Source organism: Bos indicus, chromosome 18 (genome assembly GCF_029378745.1).
Source record: "Bos indicus isolate NIAB-ARS_2022 breed Sahiwal x Tharparkar chromosome 18, NIAB-ARS_B.indTharparkar_mat_pri_1.0, whole genome shotgun sequence".
NCBI classification, from domain to species: domain Eukaryota; kingdom Metazoa; phylum Chordata; class Mammalia; order Artiodactyla; family Bovidae; genus Bos; species Bos indicus.
Genome location: NC_091777.1, coordinates 43,956,842 through 43,982,694, shown reverse-complemented (window position 1 = coordinate 43,982,694; position 25,853 = coordinate 43,956,842). Strand labels below are relative to the sequence as shown.

General features: G+C 45.0%; 3 protein-coding genes across 10 annotated transcripts in view; 2 read left to right on the top strand and 1 right to left on the bottom strand.

Annotated features, from left to right (window-relative positions):
• RHPN2 (rhophilin Rho GTPase binding protein 2) overlaps positions 1-4,132 on the top strand; it is a 70,586-nt gene extending 66,454 nt beyond the window's left edge. Inside the window, exon 15 of the mRNA XM_019979934.2 lies at positions 2,819-4,132. Coding sequence (XP_019835493.1) covers positions 2,819-3,079 — 261 coding nt within the window. The 3' untranslated portion in view covers positions 3,080-4,132. The remainder of the gene's footprint in view (positions 1-2,818) is intronic.
• A 2,074-nt stretch (positions 4,133-6,206) lies between these two features.
• On the bottom strand, positions 6,207-9,798 carry FAAP24 (FA core complex associated protein 24). Its single transcript, XM_019980157.2, has 5 exons — positions 9,729-9,798; positions 9,313-9,431; positions 9,053-9,192; positions 8,740-8,892; positions 6,207-6,796 (listed from the first exon to the last, which is right to left on the bottom strand). Exons 2-5 carry the CDS (start codon positions 9,416-9,418, stop codon positions 6,548-6,550), a joined length of 648 nt encoding a protein of 215 aa, XP_019835716.1. The 5' UTR covers positions 9,419-9,431; positions 9,729-9,798; the 3' UTR covers positions 6,207-6,547.
• Positions 9,799-9,960: 162 nt separating this feature from the next.
• The window catches only part of CEP89 (centrosomal protein 89), an 85,020-nt gene continuing 69,127 nt past the window's right edge, over positions 9,961-25,853 (top strand). For 2 of the 8 annotated variants that reach the window (XM_070770907.1, XM_070770908.1), the window contains exons 1-4: positions 9,961-10,148; positions 13,344-13,450; positions 21,276-21,434; positions 25,604-25,790. In XM_070770907.1, coding sequence (XP_070627008.1) covers positions 10,110-10,148; positions 13,344-13,450; positions 21,276-21,434; positions 25,604-25,790 — 492 coding nt within the window. In that variant the 5' untranslated portion in view covers positions 9,961-10,109. Of the gene's footprint in view, positions 10,149-13,343; positions 13,460-21,275; positions 21,435-25,603; positions 25,791-25,853 lie in introns of those variants that run through there. The other 6 variants (XM_070770906.1, XM_070770905.1, XM_070770911.1 and 3 more) reach the window with 5 other exon arrangements.

Genomic DNA, 25,853 nt, shown 5'->3' with positions numbered 1-25,853 from the left:
AGGGAGGGCTCCTTGACTTTTGGCTTGAACAACTGCGTCATTTTTCATTATGATGGGAAGCTGGGGCCAGGGGTGAGGGGGCAGAGGAGAGAAAACACAAGTGCTGTGCTGTGAGTGTTTCATGTGCCATGAGACGCCCAAGACACATCAAGGTGACGCAGGCAGCTGAGCAGTCACATCTTTAGTTCACGGACAATATCAGAGCTAGAAGTAAATATTTGAGGATCATCAGCACAGAGATGATGTTTCAAGCTGTAAGACACTAAATGAAATTACCCTTGAGGGGTGGAGGGCTGAGGACTAAACCTCGAAGAGACACCACAAGCATCTGGGGGTCAGGAAGATCCAGCCATGTGAAGGGGTACAAATGGGGGACTTCCCTGGTGGTCCAGTGGTTAAGACTGTGTTTCCAGCGCAGGGGATGCAGGTTCAATCCCTGGTTGGGGAATTAAGATCCCCAAGGAGGAGCGAAAGGGAGTGCAAAGTAGGTGTGAAGGTGGGATAAAAAGCAGTTCTGAAACCAAGAAAAGAAAATCCTGCCGGAGAGAGTAGTGGTTTGTGTTGAACACAGCTAAGAGGTGGAGAATGAGGTGAGCAGAGCTGTGTTTGTCGTACCTGGCAGCAGGGCAACAGGACACTTCCAGTTTGGGCCGCACCGCATGGCATGTGGGATCTTAGTTCCCCTACCAGGGATCAAACCCATACCCCCTGCAGTGGAAGCACAGAGTCCTAACCACTGGACCGCCAGGGAAGTCCCCCAAAGGACACTTTTTCATGGGGAAATGGCAACAGAACTCAGACTAGAGAGGGTCAGAGAGTGAATGAAGGTGTGACTCCATTAAGAAATGTTCAGAATAGGCAGATTCACAGAAATAGAATGTAGGTTAGTGCTTGCCAGGAGGCTGGGGCACCAGGGAATGAGGAGAAGCTGCTGATGGGTACAGGGTGGGTTTCTTTCCCGTTTTTTTGTTTTTGCCACACTGTGTGGCTTTTGGGATCTTAGTTCCCAAAGAACCCAGGCCACCACAGTGAAAGTGCCAAGTTGTAACAACTGGAGCACCAGGCAAGTCTAATGGGCAGTTTTATATTAATAGAATAGGGAGAGGCGTCTTCATCCGGAGGTGCCGAACTCAGGAAGGACATTTTATCGTGAATTCCCCCCCTTTCTTGCTGCATCATTCAAACTTCTTTCCTGGATTTATACTGATGAACAATGTGCCCAGCGGCTGCAGATATATATTGTATGTCTGCTTATACATACAGCCTGATTTCAGTGCCTGGAACAAGGTAGATGGTCAGTAAACATTCTGTAAGCAAAGTAATCTCAGTATTAGGCAAACCTTAGAAGCATGTGATACCTCACACGGAAGTCTTTAGAAAACAAATTCCTTCACATTTCCCACTTAAATCCTGCACAATCCTAAAAAAGTTAACAGTAGTGTTGAGTGGGCATGGAGTTCACTTGGGGAAGATGGATAAGTTCTGGAGGTGGGTGGTGGTGATGGCTGCATAGCAGTGTGAGTGTACTTAAGGCAACGAGTGGTTAAAATAGTAAATTTTATGTTTATTTCATCAGTTTAAAAAACTGGAAAAATTTAATCATAACCTTGTTACCATGGATTCTGTTGTCTTTAAAGAGAACGTGCTTAGTCACTCAGTTGTGTTTGATTCTTTGCAATCCCATGGACCGTAGCCCACCAGGCTTCTCTGTCCGTGGGATTCTCCAGGCAAGACTACTGGCATGGGTTGCCTTTCCCTGCTCCAGGGGATCTTCCCAACCCAGGGACTGAACCCAAGTCTCCTGTATTGCAGGCGGATTCTTTACCATCTGAGCCACCATATCTACTGGTGTGGGCTGAAATCCAGGCTACATTAAGTGAAGAAAGCAGGGTGCAAACCCATGTACATAGTGTGTTCTTAAGGAAAGACAAATGGTGCTGTATACTTAACACATATCAATACCTGTTGCTGCTGCTAAGTCACTTCAGTCGTGTCCGACTCTGTGTGACCCCGAAGACGGCAGCCCACCAGGCTCCCCCGTCCCTGGGATTCTCCAGGCAAGAACACTGGAGTGGGTTGCCATTTCCTTCTCCAGTGCATGAAACTGAAAAGTGAAAGTGAAGTCGCTCAGTCATGTCCGACCCTCAGCGACCCCATGGACTGCAGCCTACCAGGCTCCTCCATCCATAGGATTTTCCAGCCAAGAGCACTGGAGTGGGGTGCCACTGCCTTCTCCGATCAATACCTGTATATGAATGTTATTTCTACAAATGTAACAGATAGTGGTTGCCTCAGTGGACAGGGCTGAAAGGCGGGAGGGACGCCTGCTGTTCCCCTGATGCATTTTCGTATTATTGACCATAAGTGTGTATTACTTTTTCAAATGTAATAACCTTTAAAAGTGAGTAGTGGTCCCTAGCTTAAATGACTACTATTGAGTATATTCCTTAAGAATTGTCCTTGTTCTTAAGAACCTAATCCTATATCAGCATTAGTCACTGAATCTCAGAATTATATCACTTAAAGAGGATGCCATGAGTGCAGAATGTGAGTCTCAAAACTTGGCAGTCATTTCTCTGACATCTTGATTTCTAACCATTTTAACAACACTTTATAAATGGTTAAATGGGATCTAACCATTCTTTTCATAATTTAAATCATGTATATAAATTACTTCCTATAACAGAAAAATATGTCTGCCTAAAATATTCATTTCACTATAATCACAGCATATCAAGACAGGTTTTGAGAATAAAAAGAATTCATTATTTGGAAGATAAAACAACCATTTAACTGTTCTTCTTTTTCTGTGTTACAGCATAGTAAATGTGCCACATACTCTGTGGGAATGCAGAAGACTTACTCCATGATCTGCTTAGGCATTGATGTTGACGATAAAACTGATAAAACCAAGAAAGTCTCGAAAAAGCTCTCGTTTCTGAGCTGGGGCACCAACAAGAACAGACAGAAGTCGGCGAGCACCCTGTGCCTCCCGTCGGTTGGTGTCACGATGCCTCCGGTCAAGAAGAAGCTCTCCTCTCCGTTCAGCCTTCTCAACACTGACAGCTCTTTGTACTGATGTGAAGAAGCGAGAGCGCTTCTTGTGCTGACTGGGCCTTCGTGTTTGTGCCATAGAGGAAGATTTCTCAATATTCTCAAATCCCATTTTCTCAGAGCATAAACATACAACTGATATGTCCTTGAGTGTAAGTAACAAGAAGCCTCTAGAAGCTTGTGGAAGACAAACTTAATTAGAGGAGTCTAACCATACTGCTGCAAGTTATTTATTACATAAAGTATTGTAAATAGAATAATGTGGAAATATGGCTGTTTTTAATGACCATAATTAGGACTCTTAGTTACTTACTGTCAGAGTTCAATTAGGATTTATGGGTCCTATTAGTAAGTTTTTAGGCTCGGGTGATACATAGATTAATTCCTTAACTCGGAATTCAGATGACCCCAAACTCAGACAGGGGGAGGGACTATAATGCTAGACTAAGTGTTATTAAAAATTGTTCCAAAGACCTGCTGCCTAAGGGGGAATCATTAACCTAGAACAAGATTTTACTATTATTTCTAGATAATATGAATGCTATTTCCAGATAAAATCTAGTGCCAAATTTGTCATGACTTTAGATTAAAAAAAAAAAAAAAACTTTTAGGAGCAGTTTTTCTTCCATTTTATGTCACTTAAAAGTCGCTAACACAGTGGCCGTGTTAGATGAAGATGCCGTCTACAAGGTAGATAATATACTGTTTGATACTCAAAACATTTCTCATTTTGTTTAAAGTAGAAAGTACATAATTGTATATTTTAAGAGTCTTTAGGAAGGGTTAAAAACGTTGTACAAGGTCAAGATGTAAATGACTTTTGACTTTGTAAAATGGCATTGGTTTATCTTGCTATACATTGGATGACACAGTGATTCTAAGATTCACTGTTGACATAGTATAAGTTATATATCTTCTACAGATCTAGCACTGCCATGTCATTTTGAGAATAAATGAACTTAAAATATTTTCTAGTGTGTAATGTCAAAAGGGAAGCAACCATATTTGGGAAAGTGTATCCACTGTTCTTACTGATATTTTTGTATAAATATTTAAATAAACACATTCATTTGCCTCAGTTAATGGTTTCCACTTTGATTTCACTTTCTTACCCTAATGCACAGAAGTTTTATTGTACTGGATTTTTAAAAGTTTGGACTTTCCTGGTGGAGCAGTGGATAGGACTCTCCCTGCCAGTGCAAAGGACATGGGTTTGATTCCTGGTCCGGGAAGATTCCACATGCTGCAGGGCAGCTAAGCCCCTGCACCACAACTATTAAGCCTGTGCTCTAGAGCTGGGTGCCCCAGCTCCTGAAGCCCAAGTGCCCTGGAGCCAGGCAGCCACAACTCCTGAAGCCTGCACACTCTGGGGCCCTCGAGCCACAACTAATGAGCCCTGTGTCACAACTCTGGAAGCCTGAGTGCCCTAGGGCCTATCAAATCACAACTGCTGAGCCCGTGTGCTCTAACTACTGAAGCCTGTGCGCCCAGAGCCTGTGCGCCACAAGAGAAGCCACCACCACGAGAAGCCTGAGCACCAAAACTAGAGAGTAGCCCCCGCTCTCTGCAACTAGAGAAAGCCTGTGTGCGACAACAAAGTCCCAGTGCAGCCAAAAATAATAAATAAATAAGCAGTGTGTATGTAAACAAACAAAAAAAAGTAATAAAAAAAGTTACTGGGACTTCCCTGGTGGTCCAGTGGCTGAGACTCTGCTCTCCCAATACACTGGGCCCAGGTTCATCCCCTGGTCAGGGAACTAGACTCCACATGCGGCAACTTAAGAGTTCACATGCCACAGGTAAAGATCTAGTGTGCCACAACTAAGACGCGGGGCAACCAAGTAAATATATAAATATATACATTTTTTAAAAAATTACTAACATTTCACAAAATAGGACTTTGAGAGCTTTCAAGATGTCTTAGTGTCCTCGAAAAGGTATGGCCTCTTTAATTGTATTTTTTTTGGTCTTTTTTTAAAAATTGGAGTGTAATTGCTTTACAATGTTATGTTGGTTTCTTGTGTACAATGAAGCAAATCAGCTATATGTATACATAGATCCCCTCTCTCTTGGATCTCCTCCCCTCAACCCCATGCAATCTATCTAGGTCACCACATAGCATGAAGTCGAGCTCCATTCACTGTAGTCAATTCCCACTAGCTATCTACTTTACACATGACATGCATATATGTCAATCACAATCTCCCAATTTATCCCATCCCCACCTCTCTGTGTCTACCTGTCAATTGTCTACATTTGTATCTCTATTCCTGCCCTGTAACATTTTGAATTCCATACATGTGTTAATATATGATATTTGTTTTTCTCTTTTGACTTCCTTCACTCTGCGTGAAAGACTCTAGGTCCATCCACATCTTTACAAATGACCCAACATCATTCTTTGTGATGGCCGAGTAAATTCCAACATGTGTGTGTGTGTGTGTGTGTGTGTGTGTATGTGGTGTGTGTGTGTGTAGTTGTTGTTCAGTGTACTTATTTTTCAGATGAGCAACTGTACATTTTGGTCTCTAGCCCCAGGCTCTCCTCAGCTGGCCCTGCCACTTCCCTGTGCATCTTTTGGTCGCTGGGCTATCCATTTACAAACACATTCTTCCGTCCCTCACACACGCTGGCTTTTTATCTTACGGTGGGAACTCCAGACTCCAGGCCTTCTGTGTTCAGAAGACGTGCTCAGTGATTATAAACAAACTGTGCAACTACCAGGAAGGGAGACAGAAAGGGAAAAAAAGGCAGTACAATTGTTTGTTGACACTGGCAGCTACCCTCACAGCACAGGTACACTAAGACCAGACCTGAAGAACGGTGGCTCTGCCAGCAGGAACAAGGAGCTTATGGTAACAGTGCTTCATTGTAGGTTTGTTTCCTTTAAACAGTCATATCCTCCACCTTCCATAATAGATAAGGTCAAGGTCACACATTAAAATCCTCCGAGGCTGCCTTTCTGCTGAATCTGAGGTTCCCTTAGCAAAGTGCCCACCAGCCCACTTCATGCTAGCAGGATGAGGGCAGTGCCATCTGGCGCAGGCCCACTAATCGAAGTACATGCCTAAGGCCAGAGAACAGGCCATGACCACTGGCAGGCTCCATTCAGGCCTCTTCTCACCTTTCCCTAATTGTAAAAGGAACTCCGCTTTTTTTAGTTTAAATATTTGCTTGCAGTTTATTTTGGTTTTCCTAAATAGACATTCACATCTGTAAACAATAGGATGTTGGTTTCAGCCCCAACCCCCGACTCCTTACAAGTCTTTGTTCTCACACATTGGCTGGAACTGCCATTTGCTGCTGTTAGTCGCTAAGCCGTGTCCGGCCCTGTTGTACTCCATGGACCGTTGCACACTAGACTCCCCATGGGATTTCCCAAGCAAGGGTACTGGAGTGGGTTGCCATTTCCTTCTCCAAGGAACTCTTTTCTTCGTGTGAAAAGAAAACAAGATCCTGCAGTCCAGAGATGAGACGCCCATGAGGGGAGCCCTCACCTGGGCTGGCTGAAGAATGCATGAATGCGCTGGGCTGCTGCTGGTCCTACTACCGCCTCCAGTTCTCGGAGAGACGCGTTGCTTAGTTGCTGGATACTTGGAAACCTCTGAAGCAGGAGGGGGGCTTTCACTTTCCCGACTCCTGGGATCTGCTGCACACTTCGGAGGAGCGCCGGCTCAGAGACCAGAGCCCGTTTCTTCCTGAGAAAAGGGTTTTTACTGGGCTCTCTGGTTTGCTCTTGAACCTGAACGGAAATGAAAGAAGCACATGAGCGCCCTCTAGAGGACCTGTGGTTTTCTTAACATTTTGTTTTGCGGAAGTTTAGTTTTAGCTTTTGGAGAAGGAAATGGCAACCCACTCCAGTGTTCTTCCCTGGAGAATCCCAGGGACGGCGGAGCCTGGTGGGCTGCCGTCTATGGGGTCGCACGGAGTCGGACACGACTGAAGCGACTTAGCAGCAGCAGTTTTAGCTTTTCCACGTAGTTCAGCTTGATTTACCACTATAAATGTTCTCATATATACCATGAATATAATTTTTCAGGCATCAGTAAAATTATTAAAAGATGAACATGACTACACAAAGGAGTGAGAGGTAAAAATTAATCTACAAAAACTTGAATTTTTAGAATGCTTAGGATAAAACCAATGAAAACCTACACTAAAGAATTCAAACACGATCCTATGGCCCACTAAGAAACAGTTCAGTAGTATAGGATTACATGATGGCTCCAACTGCCTGATACAGGGCTTGGAAGAAGCTTGCCTATCAACGGAGAAACTCAGTCTTCAGTTAGTGGTAGATACAGGAAGGCACATAGTAACAGCGTTAAATCAAAGTGACTCAGGAAGAGTGAAGCAAGAGAAAAGATCAGTGTCTGGAGAAGAGTTTGTGAACTATACAGGGCTGACTGCATTTCCAATGTGGTTCTCAACCCCAGCTGCACATCAGAGGGAGAGGTTTAGAAACAGCACAACAAAAATTGATGCATAAGCCTGACCCCATGTTCGGATTCTTAATCAGTCTGAAGCAAGGCTCACGTATTACTTTTTTTTAAAAGTTCCCCAGGAAATTCTAATCTCATATGATATCACTTCTGTATGGAATCTAATTTTTTAAATAAATGATACAAAGGAACTTATTTGCAAAACAGAAACAGACTTACAGATATTAAAAACAAAGTTATGGTTACCAAAGGGGAAACGGGGGAGGGGTGGGAGGAGGGATAAAACAAGATCTTAAGATTAACATACACACACCACTATATAGTGTATGTATAACCAACAAGGAATTACTGTATAGCAATGGCACCCCACTCCAGTACTCTTGCCTGGAAAATCCCATGGACAGAGGAGCCTGGTAGGCTGCAGTCCACGGGATCGCTAAGAGTCGGACACGACTGAGCGACTTCACTTTCACTTTTCACTTTCATGCACTGGAGAAGGAGATGGCAACCCACTCCGGTGTTCTTGCCTGGAGAATCCCAGGGACGGTGGAGCCTGGTGGGCTGCCGTCTATGGGGTCGCACAGAGTCAGACACAACTGAAGCGACTTAGCAGCAGCAGCAGCAGCAGCAGCATGGGAACTCTACTCAATATTCTATGATAATCTATATGAGAAAAAAATATCTCAAAAAGAATGAATGTATGTGTAACTGAATCACTCTGCTATATACCTGAAACACAACACTGTAAATCAACTATATTCCAATAAAATTTTTTAAAAAGTTCCCCAGGAAATTCTAATGTACAACCATGCTGAATAATCAATGAGGACAATGGAAAACCACTAGGTTAAAAAGAACACATGAACTTGCAGACAGAATTTCTGATGCTTAACAGAAGATACGCAGGGAGGAGGCTAAGTAGCCACTAACTGACAATGTCACCAGCTTAAATGCAGAATAGTGCACGAAGGAGTCATCATAGCCTGAGAGGTTAAAATCAGGTCTCCAACTTGTTCACCTTGTTATATGCTTGCCTAGACAGGGCAGCAAGCTCAGCTAGCTGCCGAGGGAGCTTCTGAACTTAAATTCATCAAAAAGATTTTAGAAACCAATCCAGAGATGGATAAAGACTGGCTTCATGGATTATACAGATAATAAGGGCAGGTGCCAGAAAAGGATCCAGGAAGATCACTCGGAAGTCCTAAACCAGGGCTACTGTGGAGGAGTAGGAATGGGTACTTACCAACTGAATAATGAGGCAGGATGCTTCCATCTGGCTGGCTACTGGAAGCAACACCATCCCAAGATCCAGAACAGTAAACTTCTGTACAGCTGGAAAATACTGTTCACTCATCTGCGTTTTTTCAACTACCACAATCCCTTGAAGTTTATTGGACTTCAAAAAAAAAAAAAAAAAAAAGGAAAGAAACAGGAAATATTCTGTAACAAAATTCCATTCAAGATAAAGCAGCTATCCAAGGGTGTAATGGCCAATGCTTTTATACAGATTATTCCAAGGGAGGGGAAGAAGTCCATTTGTTTAACTCAGTACTTACATTTCTAACCCGAACAAGTCTCTTTCTGTAGCCATTTCCTGCCACCAACTCAGCTTCGGTGATGTAAAGAATGCAGGATTTGCTAGATAAGTAAAAATCTACCGGTGTCAGGCCATCCTCAAAAACGAGTTTAATTTTCCCTTAAAACACAGACAAGAAAATAAGTTCCGTATTCATTAGATGAAAACACGGCAATAGATGGAACTTTTTAAAAAGTAGGGTGAGGTGAGAGAGGGCTTGTTCAGAGGGAGCCCACTGACCTTGCATTCCCTGTGCCAGCTGCGAACCGCGCCATTTCTCATTGGCCACAATGTGCCCAAATGGTACATGCATGGGGCCAGTGCTATCAGGGGGGTTGCTTTCCATCGGCGGCCTCGATCTAATGAGGGGAATGCAAGACGGCACTTAAGCAGATTCTTCAGCACACAGCCCGTTTCACTCGAAGCCCGGGCCCCTTTGGCAGGAGCCCGACTGCAGGGTGTTCTTTAAAAGGCTGGATTACAGGCGAAAGTTTAAGAACCAGGAGATTCCTGTCCTGGAAGAAGCGCCCTTTATTTCCGTCACCTGTCTTGCCCCTGAAACCCTGGCTCGGTCCGCGCCATGGCACCTTAGTCCAGTCCGGGGGGGTAGCGAGCTAGCCACCACGGCACCAGGTCTGGGTCTCCCGCAACGTTACCTGCTGAGCGACACATCTGGGTTGCCTCCTGAACTCCTCGCTACTCTCTCATCTTGCCCGCCCCCCGCCTCTCCCGGCGCCGGATAGGCTATGGCTCCAGAGATCGACATCTGACCTGACCAATAAGAGAATGGACAGCGCCCTGGAGAGGATTTGAGTGGTACCCACTGGTTGCCAAGAGCGACGGACGTGAAGTAACCTCCTCTCTGATTGGTCGGAGCAAAAACGGAGCCAATGGCAGACGTAGTTGTTGCGAAGTCCGTAGCCGAGAAAAGGCGTCTGGCTAGGCCAACTCGAGGCGTCGGCAGACTTTAGGGAGCGGTCCTCACCTCCGATCTTCTGTGCAGTCCAGTAAGGGTCTGGCCATCAACCACAGCAAGGATGCTCCTGGGGTTTCGGAGAGGCCACAAGAGGAAGTATGTAAGTATATCTGCACCCAGCCTGCGTTCTGGCCCGTGGGGCCGGGAGTAAAGTGCAGAGGGTTTGGGATTTGGGATGGAGGCAAGATAGCGGCCCAACAGGAAGTGGTTTTCCTTTCGAGAAGCCCAGCTGTTTACTGTTTAGAACATTAATTTTCTGTTCTAGTGGCGGCCTCAGTTGATAGGACTCGCCCTGTCTCGCCTGTAACTTTCGCTCGGGTGTCGGGGAGTTCACTCCTGCCGACACACTCCTGTCTAGTTCCAGCTGGGATGTCATTCTGGATTCCTCCCTCCGCCACGTACCACCTACACTCTGCCTACCCCGTCCTCCAGCATCTACTTGGACTGCTGCAGCAGCTCCCTTTCCCTCTGTCCATTCTTCACAAAGCACCCAAAGGGATTCTTTTAAAATGCAATTCTGATTCGTGCCTAATGCCCTCAAGTCACACACATGGACGCTCCAGCTGTTTCCATCTTGCTATTCCTTCAGCCTTTTTCTTCTGCCTGGAATGCTTCCCTCCAAAACTTCCCGTGGCAATTCTTTCACTGCCGGCACACTCTCCCGGGCTCATTCGTTGATCCCTCTTGCTGCTAGTGAGCCTGACACCGATGGTTCTTGCCCCCACCCCCACCCCCAGTCTATTTATCCTACCAATGTACTCATTGCTGTCTTTCCCAGGCCTGATTTCTCATTCCGTGGGTCATCATCATAGCCACTACTTTCCACCCAAGTCGCCTTCCTCCTGTTTTTCTTTTTCATACTTGCCTGGTGAACCCCCAAACCTGCTTAGATCCAGGTCTTCATAAACTCAGTACTTTAAATGCAAAGAAAGCATTTTGATAAGGGTACTTCTGAACTCCCTTTCAAATTGGAATTCCTAAAGCATGTCTAACTCAGCTTCCTGTTCTTAGCTGTATGGCTTGCTGAAGTCTTTTTTTTTTTTGGCTGTGCTGGGTCTTCTTGCAAGGGGTGAAGACTTCTCTGGTTGTGGCACGTGGGCTTAGTTACCCTGAGGCATGTGGGACCTTAGTTCCATACCAGGGATTGAAACTGCTTCCCCTCCATTGGAAGGAGGACTCCTTACCACTGGACCACCAGGGAGATCCCCTGAAGTCATTTTAGACAGGTGGATGTTGAGAAGCAGTGAAGGCATAGCTGAAGCATATTTTGCCATTGCAATTTTGCTAACTCAGCATGTTTATTGATGTTTTTATTGTGTTACTGAATTCCTACTGTGTGTGTGTGCCAGATACCCCACAATTGATTGAGAGCCTATGGCCATGCTGGCTAAAGGGTAGACAAACCCATAAGTCATTCAGCACAAAATGGTAAGGCAAAAAAATGCTCTAGCGGTGAGTACCAGGGAAGGGGCCGCAAAGTCAGCCTGGAGAGTTGACCTGGGCCTTGGGAGGAATAAGGAAGGAGAATTCCAGGTGGAGAAAACAGCATATACAAAAGCCCGACAAAGGATGAATCATCTGCTGTGTGGAAATGGAAAGGCAGTTTTGAGTGCCACAGCGTGGAGATACCCTTACAGTAGCCATGAGGAGGGCCGGCCATTGCTGGGAACCAGCCGACAGCAGCCTCAGCAGCCTTCTGGGACACGAGAGGACATTTCTCTGTCAATGAGAGAGGGGGGCTGCCCACAGGAGTTTTCATGCTGGGTTGAGATAGGACCATCCTGTGTTTTAGAGACTGGAGGCAGGAGAACCATAGTTAGGAAGTGATTATCGTGGTACAGAGGAGATACACTCAGCCTGCTATAGGAGATTCACTCCATCAAAAAAATAAACAGAACTCACAAGGCCTTTTTGGAGGACCTACTGGATGCCATCCCCTGGGGATTCAAAGGTGAAGAAAAGGCTTTTTTGTCCTTGAGCCTCTGCCAGGTAGTGAGGGGTAGGAGAGGCGGCAGACAAGTGTATATGCTGGAGAATGGTGGCACAGCAGCGGCGGCTCTGCAGCACTGCTCTTGGGGTTGGCCGTGCAGGGGACTGGGGGTGTGGGGGTGGGAAGGCCTGCTCATCCCTCGCTCCTGAAGGATGCTCAGACCCCTGGCTCTTCCCCTTGGTTGTGCCTGCCACTCTTCGGTACCTTGTGCCCATCCCAGCCTGACTAGTCTTTCCCAGGGCCAGTTTCAGTGGGTGCTTCTAAGTCACAAGATTTCCTTAGTCTGGTATCAAAACTCTTAAATGGAAACTTTCAGTCCTCACTGTGCCCCCAGCCAGCTGTTCTAGCCGCTCATCTCAGATGCCTGTGTGCTCCAGTGAATGGGAGTATTTATTTTCGCCACACTGTCACTAATGTCTTGCTTCATCCCTTTGTTCACATTGCTCCATCCTCCTGGAATGTCTTTCTACCCTATTTCCTAAATGTGAAAGCAGTGGGCATCTCGAAGACCCCGTCTAAATGCCCCGAGATTTTCTCCAGCAGGACGTCAGCGGCCCCCTTGCTGGCCCCAGACCTGAGAGAGCCCTTCTGTCCCTGGGTCACCTCAGCATGTTGTCTTTACCTCTCCCGTGGCGCTTTCCATCATTCTGTGTCGTATTATAAACAGCTGGGTGTTTTTCCTCTGGACTCTCCCTCCTTAAAGATGAGGACCAGGTTTCTTCAATGCTGTGATGACATTTTGCCTTTAGTAGGTTCACAAGAATGGCTGGTGCACAGAAAATGAAGATTGGGCTATACTCACAGACAGCCCTGCCTGAAGCCGGGTTGTCTGACTTTCATTGTGTGTAGGAACCAGTGTTTGTTACTTGCATCTTCAAGATAAACGACCTAAAATCCTTATTAAGTCCTTACCAGGTGTTAGGCAGAATGCTAAGTACCAGAGTTCCAGGGTTGATCAAGACAAGCAGGTTGTCTCAGGAAGCTTCAATTCTGCAGGAGGGGAGGGGAGGGGGCGGACAGCAAGTGAGTAGGGTCAGCAGGGGGCAGTGCTGGGAGCCACGTGGGGTGCTGGAGGGTGACTCTGGGTCATCGTCGGAGAAGCTGTTCTGAGGAAGGAAGGACGAGAGGGCCCCACAGTGGGCATCTCCCTAGGTGGGCACGCTTGCCTAGCTAGATAGGGATGGAAGATGGCAGGGGGAGGATTGGGCCTTCTGATGGGACTAGATCCCTAGGTGACCAGGGCAGGTGTCCCCTCCCAGACCTAGAAATGATCCCCCTGACCTCTGCTGGGTTTCATTTGCACAGAAACACATCATCCATGGCCTTCTCCCTGCAGCCAGCATCGCACCGAAGCCCGCTGTGCCCCGCACACCCCCTCCGCGCAGCCCCAACCCCTCTCCAGAGAGACCAAGGTGAGTCAGGTGAGCAGGCACTGAGGTTTCCCCTAAGCTCAGCCATCAAGTGCTGGGTCCTGGAGCTGTTAAACGGGTAAGAAAATCAAAAGTAGAATGATTAGGATCATGCCCTTTGAAATGCTCTCCTGGTTCCATAATGAAGCGCTTCATATGGTTTGTCCATGGGCTCATGGTCTGTGGACCATCAGGTTTGTGGAGTTCTCACATTTCCCGCCAGACTTCTTTGTCCATGGGATTCTCCAGGCAAAAATGAGTTGCCATTTCCTCCTCCAAAGCAAATTTTCAAAATAGAAAACACTAAAGCCCAAACATTTAGGTGGAGAGTATGTTAAAAAGTATTTAAACTATGTACATAATTTTCTTTTTAAACTCAAGTCTGCCTTTCAGAAGAACTGCTTTGCAGGAAGGAAGGAGAAGCAAGTTCACTTGCCAAAGCCTGGGATTCCCCCTCCTCTGATGCTCCTGTCACACCAGAGAACGGACTTTCTTTTGTACTTAAGGCCCCTGCCTGTGTCCTCTTAAGATTTTGGACACAGAAGAATTTTAGATTATTCCTTATTCATAAAATACGTGGATGCGTGGCTTTAAGGGTAGTACCTTTTTAGTGTTCTTTGAAACTGGAAATATTGTATGCCTCCTGGTGGCTCAGATGGTAAAGCATCTGCCTACAATGCCTACCATGTGGGAGACCTGGGTTCAATCCCTTGGTCAGGAAGATCTCCTCGAGAAGGAAATGGCAACCCACTCCTGTATTTTTGCCTGGAAAATCCCATGGATGATGGAACCTGGTAGGCTACAGTCCATGGGGTCACAAGGAGTCGGACACGACTGAGAGACTTCACTCCCCCTCACTCCCTGATAATAAACACTTCAAAGTATTTTTGTGCTAAATCGCATCAGTCATGTCCGACTCTTTTTGCAACCCCGTGGACTGTAGCTCACCAGGCTCCTCTATCCAGGGATTTTCCAGGCAAGAATCCTGGAGTGGGTTGCCATGCCCTTTTCCCGGAGATACTCCCGACACGGGGATCAACCCTCATCTCTTATGTCTCTTGTATTGGCAGGCGGGTTCTTTACCACTAGTACTACCTGGGAAGCGAAGTATTTTTAGTGTTTGTTTTTTTCTTCAGTGCAATCTTGATAACAAGAATAGCCATTTATTAGTGTTTATTTTGTGCCAAGCATTCTGGTTAGTGCTTAAGAAGCCTTGTTTCATATCATCCTCTCAACAAACCTGGGAGAGAGGTCCTGTTGGCGGCTGTTTTGATTCAGGTGTTAGTCACTGATCTAGAGCCTCGTGGTTAGTGGGTGGTGGCATTGCTGCGATGGTTTGTAGGTTTGTCTGGCTCTTAACTTTTTGTGTGAACAACCCTTAAGTTGTGTCCGTAGAACCTAAATGTTTCTGGAGACTTCCCTGGTGGTCCAGTGTCTAAGACTCTGTGCTCCCAATGCAGGGGGCCCAGGTTCAATCCCTAGTCAGAGAACTGGATCCTACATTTTGTAACTAAGACGTGGCACAGCCAAATGAAAGCAAAAAAAAGAACTTAAATGTTTATGTAGCAGCTGTATTGTGGCCAGTGTGCTGTAGACTCATTAGAAAATCTCTATTGTCTCCTATGTTTTCCAAAAATATATTTCTGGATTGTAATTTTTTATAAGTCCCAAATAATCAACATAGTTTTGATAAATTTGGGCTATTTCTAGATAATTTTTTTTCTGAAAACTAACATTCAAATTAATGTTATTCCACTGGCATGATTCCAGTTTACACCTAGTGTAACAGTTCAGTTCAGTCACTCAGTCGTGTCTGACTCTTTGCGACCCCATGAATCGCAGCACGCCAGGCCTCCCTGTCCATCACCAATTCCTGGAGTTCATTCAGACTCACGTCCATCGAGTCAGTGATGCCATCCAGCCATCTCATCCTCTGTTATCCCCTTCTCCTCCTGCCCCCAATGCCTCGCAGCATCAGAGTCTTTTCCAATGAGTCAACTCTTCGCATGAGGTGGCCAAAGTACTGGAGTTTCAGCTTTAGCATCATTCCTTCCAAAGAACACCCAGGGCTGATCTCCTTCAGAATGGACTGGTTGGATCTCCTTGCAGTCCAAGGGACTCTCAAGAGTCTTCTCCAACACCACAGTTCAAAAGCATCAAGTCTTCAGCGTTCAGCTTTCTTCACAGTCCAACTCTCACATCCATACATGACCACTGGAAAAACCCTAGCCTTGACTAGACGGACCTTTGTTGGCAAAGTAATGTCTGCTTTTCAATAGAATTTAGTATTTCCTCCTTCCCATCCTTTGCTACTGTTGTTACACATTTTATTCTGTATATTATAAATCCCAAAGCATATTGTTCTTCTTATTTCTGCTTTAGACAGTCTTTTATCTTTTTTAAAAGCAATTTTATGGTATAATGGACGTATAATCTTAGGTATTTAAAAGGAATACTTTGATAAGTTTTGATGTGTGTTTATACCCGTGAGACCATCGCCGTCACTATCAAGATAATTACTGTACCTGTCTTCCCCTCCAGTTTCCTTGTGCCCCTCTGTAATTCCTCCCTCCCGCTCTCTCACTTCCCACATGTCAGCCCCACCCTCCCAGGCAGCCATCCACCTGCTTTCTGTCTCCATAGATTAGTCTACATTTTCTAGTATTTTATAGAATCGGAATTACACAAAACAATTATGCTGATTTCTCACACTCGGCATAATTATTTTGAGATTCATCCATATTGTTGTGAAAATCAGTAATGCATGCTTTTAATTGCTGAATGGCATTCCATTATGTGAATATGCAGTTGTCTGTCCATTCACCTGTCTATTCAGCAACTGGTGGGCTGATTCTCTGCTAGAAATAAAGCTGCTATGAATATTTGTGCATAAGTCTTTGGCCCTGTGCTTCGTTTCTCTTGTGAAAGTATCTAGGAGCGGAATGACCGAGTCATATAGTTGTTGTTCAGTCGCTAAGTTGTGTCTGACTCTTTACAACCCCATTGACTGTAGCACCCCAGGCTCCTCTGCCCTCCACTATTTCTTGGAATTTTCTCAAATTCATGTCCACTGAGTCAGTAATGCTGTCTAACCATCTCATCCTCTGCCGCCCCCTTCTACTTTTGCCTTTATTCTTTCCCAACAGGGTCTTTTCCAGTGAGTCAGCTCTTCATATCAGGTGGCCAAACTATTGGAGCTTTAGCTTCAGCATCGGTCCTTCCAGTGAATATTCAGGGTTGGTTTCTTTTAGGATTGACTGGTTTGATCTCCTTGCAGTGCAAGGGCCTATCGAGTCTTCTCCAACAGCACAATTCAAAAATATCCCTTCTTTGCCACTCAGCCTTCTTTATGATCCAACTGTCACATCCGTACATGACTACTGGAAAGACCATAGCTTTGACTATACGGACCTTTGTCAGCAAAGTGATGTCTCTGCTTTTTAATAGGCTGACTAGGTTGGTCATAACTTTCCTTCCAAGGAGACAGTGTCTTTTAATTTCATGGCTGCAGTCACCATCTGCAGTGATTTTAGAGCCCAAGAAAATAAAATCTGCCACTATTTCCGCTTTCCCCCCTTCTATTTGCCATGAAGTGATAAGTGATGGGACTGGATGCCATGATCTTTGTTTTTTGAATGTTGACTTTCAAGCCAGCTTTTTCACTTTCATCTTTCACACTCATCAGGAGGCTCTTTAGTTCCTCTTCACTTTCTGCCGTTAGAGTGGTATCAGCTGCATATCTGAGGTTGTTGGTATTTCTGTCAGCAATCTTGATTCCAACTTGTGATTCATCCAGCCTGGCATTTCACATGATGTACTCTGCATAAAAGTTAAATAATCAGGATGGCAATATCCAGCCTTGACGTACTCCTTTCCCAATTTGGAACCGGTCGGTTGTTCCATGTCCAGTTCTAGCTGTTCCTTCTCAACCTGCACACAGGTTTCTTAGGAGATAGGTAAGGTCTGATATTCTCATCTCTTGAAGAATTTTCCACAGTTTGGTGTGATTCACACAGCCAAAAGATTTAGCGTAGTCAGGATATATTTAACCTATTAAGAAACTGCCAAACTGTTTCCCAAATTATTATTCTATGTATAGTCCCACCAGCACAGTGTGAGTTTCCATTTCTTCATATCCTTACCAACACTTGGTTTGGTCTGGTGTTGGTAAGGATTTGATGATTAGGTATTAGTTCTCGTTCATGTTGACTGTATAGAGATTTTTTATAATCTTTTTAAAAAACATTTATTTATTTGGCTGCACAGGGTCTTCATTGCATCGTATGGGATCTTTTGTTGTGGTGCACGGACTCTGTAGTTGTGGCACTCGGCACGTGGGCTTAGTTGCCATGTGGCGTGTGGGATCTTCATGACCTGACCAAGGCTACAACCTGTGTCCCCTGCGTTGCAAGGTGGATTCTTAACTACTGGACCACCAGGAAAGTCCCCTGTTCGTAGGTTTTTGCAGGAGGTGACAGATGCATAGGTAACAATGTCCAGAGCTTGTTTGGTGAATCTTTATCTTCATTACGCCTTCTGGACAACCGCACTGATAAAGTATAGGACATTCCTTATCCCTTTGGCCCAGACAGTTCTGTTGAGCCTGGAGTTGATGTGCACATCTGTATAGTTCCTGTCAACTTCCTGGAAAATTCCTGGATCTCTTCAACGGTTCCCAGGCCACCTGTCTTGAAGCTGGTTTCCTGGATGTGCTTGTGAATGCTGGTGGGTTACTCTCTGGTCGCCACCTCGTTGATGGCAGACTAGCCTCCTCTTCTCGCCATCTCTCTTTGTGGGAGCCGTTTTGCCAGATCCAGGTTGAAGGGATTATCTTGGCCAATCTTTTAACTTTTGGACACTCTAATAGGTGTGTGGTGGTATCCTTATGTTTCTGTTTTGCATTTCTCTACTAACTAATGGTGTTGAGCATCTTTTGATGTGCTCATTTGCCCTTGTATAACTTTCTTGGTAAAGTATCTGTTAACATCTTTTGCCCACTTGAAAAAATTGAATTGTTTTCCTATTCAGTTCCATTCGGTTGCTCAGTCGTGTCCAATTCTTTGTGACCCCATGGACTACAGCACGCCAGGCTTCCCTGTCCATCACCAACTCCCAGAGCTTGCTCAAACTCATGTCCATCAAGTCAGTGATGCCATCCAAGCATCTCATCCTCTTTCGTCCCCTTCTCCTCCTGCCCTCAATCTTTCCCAGCATTAGGGTCTTTTCCAGTGAGTCATCTCTTCTTATCAGGTGGCCAAACTATTGGCGCTTCAGCTTCAGCATCAGTCCTTCCAATGAATATTCAGGATTGATTTCCTTTAGGATTGACTGTTACTGAATATAAAATAGGTTCTTTATCAAATACATGATTTGCAAATATTTTCTTCTCATCTGTGGCTCGTCTTTTCATTTTCTTAACAGTTTTGCAGAGAGCAGAAATTCTTAATGTTTATGAAGTTCAACTTGTCAACTCTTTCTTTTATAGATCAAGATTTCAGTACCATATCTAAGAAATATTTGCCTACCCAAAGTCATAAAGCATTTTTTCCTATAGCTTCTTCTAGAGGTTTTATACTTTTAGCCTTTACATTTAGGTCTATGATGCATTTTGAGTTAATTTTTGCATATGGTGTGCAAGGTATGGATTCAAGTTCACTTTTTTAAAAAATATAATTCCATTGTGTTTATTTATTTTAAAGAATGTTTTTATTTACTTATTTATTTTTGGCTGCACTGGGTCTTCGTTTCAGCAGACAGGATCTTTTTTTGTTGCAGCGTGCAGGCTTCTCTAGCTGTGGCACATGCAGGAGTCAGCTCCAGAGCACGCGGGCTAGTAGTTGCAGTTCAAGGGCTTAGATGCCTGGGGGCATGTGGAATCTTAGTTCCCCAACCAGGGATTGAACCTTCATCCCCTGCATTGGAAGATGGATTCTTAACCCCTGGACCGCCAGGGAAGTCTTTTTTGCATGTGGGTGGCCAGTTGTTCTAGCACCATTTGATGGAAGTTATTTATTGGGCAGGTAACTAATTACACCAAAACTTGGCAGCTTTTTTTTTTTTTTTCCCCTGCCACGCCGAGCAGCTTGTGGGATCTTAGTTCCCTGAACAGGGATTGAACCCAGGTCCTTAGCAGTGATTGTGAGGAGTCCTAACCACTGAATTGCTAGGGAATTCCTAAAACGTAGTGACTTAAAACATGAAACAATCCCTTTTTTAATCTCAGATCTTACTATTTTCTTTTTTCCCTCCCTATGTTTCTTTTTGGTTATTTTCTATTGTTTTACCTTCAGGTTTCACTCATTTTTATGCAATATGTAACCTAACTGTTAACCCCATCTGGTGTAATTTCCATCTCCTGAAGTTCAGGTCTATTTAATAATATTCCATGTCCCTGCTTAGCTTTTTGAACATATGAAACACAATTATAATAACTGTCTTAATGTCTGTCTCTGCTGCTTCTAATGTGAGTTCAGTTCTGGATGGGTTTTGATTGATTATTCTCTTCATTTTAGGTCATGTTTTTCTGTCTGCATGTCTGGTTATCTTTGATTGCATGCTAGACACTGTTGTGAGTTTCACGTTGCTGAGTGCTGGATATTTTTGTATTCCTGTAAGTCTAGTTGAATTTTGTTCTGGGATACAATGGAATTACTTGGAACTGATCTTTTGGGTCTTGCTTTTCTGCCTTGTTAGGCAGGGTCAGAGCAGTGTTCAGTCTCGGGCTGTTCATTCTCCTCTGCTTTTGGAGTGCTGTACCCAGTGTCCCATGAATTGCAGTGTTTTCCCATCTGTCTGGTGGGAACAGGCGCTGTCCTCAGCTGTGTGTAAGCATCAGGCGCTGTTCCTCCCATCCTCCTGGATGGGTCTCCCCTGGCCCTGGGCAGTGTCCTTGCATTCACGCACCGAGGAGCATTTTGCTGAGCTCTCAGTGGGGCCTCTTGCGGGTTTATGGAGTTCTCTCAGTTCAGCTCTCTCCTCTCTGGTACTCTGGTCCTGCAGATTCTATCTGCCCTGGTGTTCCCTGACTCTCCACTCCATTCCCACAACTCAAGAGAGTCTGTCCAGCTCCACCTCATTTCCTCCTCTCTGTGCTGTAACCTAGACATTCTCTCAGGCAGTAAGCTGGGATAATTAATTGTTTATTTTGATTTTTCACGTGGGAGAGTAAACCTATTATTCTGTCTTTCCTATATTATAGGGCTTCCCTGGTGGCTCAGATGGTAAAGAATCTGCCTGCAATGCAGGAGATTCAGATTTGATCCCTGGGTTGGAAAGATCCCCTGGAGAAAGGAATGGCTGCCCACTCCAGTATTCTTGCATAGAGAATTGCACGGGCAGAGGAGCCTGCCTGGCAGGCTATAGTCTGCATGGGGTTGCAAAGAGTCAGATACAACTGAGTGACTAACACTTTCACACTTTCCTGTGTTATAGTTTTGAATAATTTGCAAGACTGTCAAATTCCTTTTCCTTTCTTTTATGTCTTTTTATTTCTCTTTTTTTTTTTCCATTCCGATCTTTGATTCTAATAGGAACACTACCTGAACATAGACTGCTTGGATCACAGACCTGGTTTCATCTTCCATTAACTGGGAAAGCTTAGAGAAGTCATTTAATGTCTGTTGAAAACGGAGATGACAAATTATTCATGCAGTTGCTGTGGGAATGAAGTGATGGCACACAGCCGGCTGACTGCAGGCATGTAGTCAGTGGATATGCTCTGAACACTGTAGAGCTGAAAGAAACCTTGATTAAGTCACGTGTCCTGTTGTTCAGCCTTCAGCTTGAGGGTTCGTGTCTCACTGACTCACTGGGGTGATTCTGTCCACAGATCTGCTCTGGCTGCAGCCATTCTATCGACAACACTTACTGGCCGGACCGTTGCCATTCCTCAGCCTCGCCGGAGAGCCCACTCTGAGAGCGACATGACCTCCATGGAAAAGGACAGTTTGATCGAGCCCTACGCCACTACCTCAGAGCTGAGGCATCAGTAAGGACCGTGTCCTGGGCTCAGCTTCCTCTCAGGGCAGAGGGGGAGCAGCTCTGCGTGGGGGTGTGTGTGTATGTGCATGTGGCTGTGACTAGAGCTTAGCATGCAGGTTTTTATCACCAGTGTCAAAGAAATAGTGTCCTGGAACATTAATCAGTTTTGTTGCTGCTGCTAAGTTACGCCAATCATGTCCGACTCAGTGCGACCCCATAGACGGCAGCCCACCAGGCTCCCCTGTCCCTGGGATTCTCCAGGCAAGAACACTGGAGTGGGTTGCCATTTCCTTCTCCAGTGCATGAAGGTGGAAAGTGAAAGTGAAGTCGCTCAGTCAGGTCCGACTCTTTGCGACCCCATGGACTAGCTTACGAGGCTCCTCTGTCCATGGGATTTCCCAGGCAAGAATATTGGAGTGGGTTGCCATTCCCTTCTCTGAATCAGTCTTGAATTGTATCCAAACTTTCTCCAGAGTGGATCTTGTTAAATTATAGCTTATGAAGACACTGGTTGCTTTCATGGCAGCACCGAGACCATGAATTCACTGCTTTTAGCCATAACCGTAGATGGCGAGAGTTGTCAGTCACAACTTCTCATGAGTGTCCTCTCTGAACAGTCACACTGTTGAATTTACCTTTGTTGATGCCTGTACTGTAACCATTATTCTTTAACATCATTTTCTCTATTGCTTGAGCTGGGTTAGGGCTGACATAGGGCTAAGGATCAGGAAGGTTTCCTCCCGAGGGGGGAGGCATTGGGGAAGAGCTGTGGGATGTACAAGAACCAGCTGGGAATGGCCTGAGGGCTGGGAGTTGGTCAGCATGGTGCAGTTCAGTTCAGTTCAGTCGCTCAGTCATGTCTGACTCTCTGAGACCCCATGAATCGTAGCACACCAGGCCTCCCTGTCCATCACCAGCTCCCGGAGTTTACTTAAACTCATGTCCATCGAGTTGGCGATGCCATCCAGCCATCTCATCCTCTGTTATCCCCTTCTCCTCCTGCCCCCAATCCCTCCCAGCATCAGAGTCTTTTCCAATGACTCAACTCTTTGCATGAGGTGGCCAAAGTACTGGAGTTTCAGCTTCAACATCGGTCCTTCCAATGAACACCCAGGACTGATCTCGTTTAGAATGGACTGGTTGGATCTCCTTGCAGTCCAAGGGACTCTCAAGAGTCTTCTCCAACACCACAATTCAAAAGCATCAATTCTTCAGCATTCAGCTTTCTTCACAGTCCCACTCTCACATCCATACATGACCACTGGAAAAACCATAGCCTTGACTAGACGGATCTTTGTTGGCAAAGTAATGTTTCTGCTTTTTAATATGTTATCCAGGTTGGTCATAACTTTCCTTCTAAGGAGTAAGCGTCTTTTAATTTCATGGCTGCAATCACCATCTGCAGTGATTTTGGAGCCCAAAAAAATAAAGTCTGACACTGCTTCCACTGTTTTCCCATCTACTTCCCATGAAGTGATGGGACCAGATGCCATGATCTTCATTTTCTGAATGTTGAGCTTTAAGCCAACTTTTTCACTCTCTTCTTTCACTTTCATCAAGAGGCTTTTTAGTTCCTCTTCACTTTCTGCCATAAGGGTGGTGTCATCTGCATATCAGGTTATTGATATTTCTCCCGGTAGTCTTGATTCCAGCTTGTGCTTCTTCCAGCCCAGCATTTCTCATGATGTACTCTGCATATAAGTTAAATAAGCAGGGTGACAATATACAGCCTTGATGTACTCCTGGAGTAACAGGCAAATTTGGCTTTGGAGTTCAGAATGAAGCATGGTGCAGGGATGAGCTTTTTAGACAGAGAAGAGGGAGTAGGACACACGTGAGCATGTGAAGGGGAGGATATTTGTGGCTGGGAGGAGTCAAGTGAGGTGGGGAGTCACCTGAGATGGTGCTGGAGGAGTGGGCAGGCTTAGGGGACCTTTGCCATCCTGTTCCAAGGTTTGGAGTGTCCCCGAGGAGCGGTGAGAAGACGCTTTAAGAGCTCGTGGGGTTGGAGTGGGGATTACATCACCAGATTTGACTTTTATCTGCCCTGTGTATTTAATTTTGATATTTGAGGGTTTTTTTTTTAAACATACCAAGAAATTCTATATTTTTTATGTAGTAATAAATATCATTGTTTGTAGTTCTGACATTATTATCAAATCTAGAAAGATTTTCCTTACTGCAGCATTATACAAATGCTCACATATTTCCTTCTAGGATGTTGGTGGTTTAGTTGCTAAGTCATGTCCTACTCTTTCAACCCCATGGACTGTAGCCCGCCAGGCTCCTCTGTCCATGAGATTTTCCTGGCAAGGCATACTGGAGTGGGTTGCCATTTCCTCCTCCAGGGGATCTTCCAGACCCAGGCATTGAACCCGGGTCTCCTGCATCACAGATGGATTCCGGTATCGCAGGTGGATTCTTTACTGATTGAGCTACACTTATGGAGAAGGGAATGGCAACCCACTCCAGTGTTCTTGCCTGGAGAATCCTAGGGACAGGGGAGCCTGGTGGGCTGCCGTCTCTGGGGTTGCACAGAGTCGGACACGACTGAAGCGACTTAGCAGTAGCGGCAGGATGTGTTTATACTTTTGGTTTTTGCATTTTAATCTTGATTCCATTTTTGAAATGTTTGAGTATAGCCTGTTTTTCTCCTGCTGAGAATTTATACTTTGGCTGAATAAGAGCTGAAGATGAGGAAGTGATTCTGAAATTCACTGAAAAGAATAATCAGATAAGACTGTAAAAGGGTATCTGGAAGGGAAGAATGTTGACTCGGGGAGGGCTGTGTTAGCCCCATCATATTTTAAGACATATTGAAGTAGTTAAAGGAGTGTTGGATCAGCGATAAGAGGTGCACAAGAATGTCCTGAGGTGAGCCTAGTGTTTGCAAGGATATTGAAACTCTAATAGAGGCAGCCACACAGATCAAAGGGAAAGGACAGGATTCAACAGTTTATTTGTTAGCAGCATTAGAAAAAAATCAGATTTCAGCCTTGCGTAATTCATGCACCAAAACATTCCTATTGAATGAAAGGCTTAATTTGTATATATGTAGAAATGTCACGAGGTCCTATATCCAGTCTAATCCAACCTTTCAGAAGGAGATGACTACTGTTTACTTCTGAGCTAAGAATTTGGAAGGTTAAAAAAAAATTTTTAGTTTTAAATCATCTGTATGTTAAAAAAATTTACATAGCCAAAATAAAATCAACAGAATTGCGAAAATATTACTAGTAAATACAAAGTCAGAGTTTTAATTTTTGTAGGTGGAAAAGTTCATTTCAAATTGGAATGAATGTACTAGAATCGGAGTAGATGAAGGGACAAAGGACATGAGCAGACAATTCACAATAGAAGAACCAAGACTCACACACAAATGTATGGAAAAGCACCCAGTCTCAGTAAGAAATGCACATTTTTGCAGTGAGGTTTACATTCTTTGGACTTCCCTTGTGGCTCAGCTGGTAAAGAATCTGCCTGCAATGCAGGAGACCTGGGTTCGATCCCTGGGTTGGGAAGATCCCCTGGAGAATGAAAAGGCTACCCACTCCAGAATTCTGGCCTGGAGAATTCCATGGGCTGTACAGTCCATGGGATTGCAAAGAGTCAGACACAATTGAGCGAGTTTCACTTCACTTAGATTCTTTTGGCAAGTTTTAGACAATTATTACTGATGTAGTCACAGGTTGGGGAAGTGATTCTATGGGGATGCATGTGGACCTGTGAAATGTTCATACTGCTTGACTCTGGCCTTTCTCTATGTGGTTGTTTTATGGGATGAATCCTCAATACAGAAGAGATTGCACGTTGGTGTTCATTGCAGAGCTGTTTGTGTCGGTAAAAACTGGGGGGGAGGGAACCTAAGTACGGGGAATCGCTGACTGAACTGATGTATCTACTCGAGTCTGACTTTAAAGACTTATTAACAAGGAGGCAAATTGTATATGTATACAGTGATTATAACTATAGAAATCTAGGAGAAAAACTGGAAAGAAATTCTACAAAGAGATGGAACAGCGGATGGTTTCACCCTTTAGCTGCTGCCTGTTTTGTCGTGTGGTCCCAGAACATCACAGGGGGACTTGAAGGCGGTCCCTTTACTACATGTATATAAACCAGTGTGAGGTGTTAAGCGGCTTGTTCTTTATCTTGATCTTGAATGTTCTAACACAGACCACACTGGCAGAATGAAACGGGAAGAAGATCTTCTCTGCCATCCTTTGAAATGCTGGGCTATGAGGAGGACGAGGACACTGACTCGCACCTGTCGTCCAGCCGCAGGCAGTCTGGAGACGCCAGCGCTCGCAAGGAAGAGGGAAGTCTCTGCGACGCCACGTATGCCACACCGCACAGAAACCAGGTGCTTGCCGCCTTCCAGCGTTTCTTCTACACCCTGACATTAACTCACAGGAAAGTGTGCCGA

Coding starts and splice junctions, on each gene's coding strand:
- FAAP24 (XM_019980157.2), bottom strand. CDS start 9,418: ATGGAAAGCAACCCCCCTGATAGCACTGGCCCCATGCATGTACCATTT. Junction 9,193..9,312: donor GCTGGCACAGGGAATGCAAG/GTCAGTGGGCTC, acceptor CTGTGTTTTAAG/GGAAAATTAAACTCGTTTTT. Junction 8,893..9,052: donor GACTTGTTCGGGTTAGAAAT/GTAAGTACTGAG, acceptor TTTTTTTTGAAG/TCCAATAAACTTCAAGGGAT.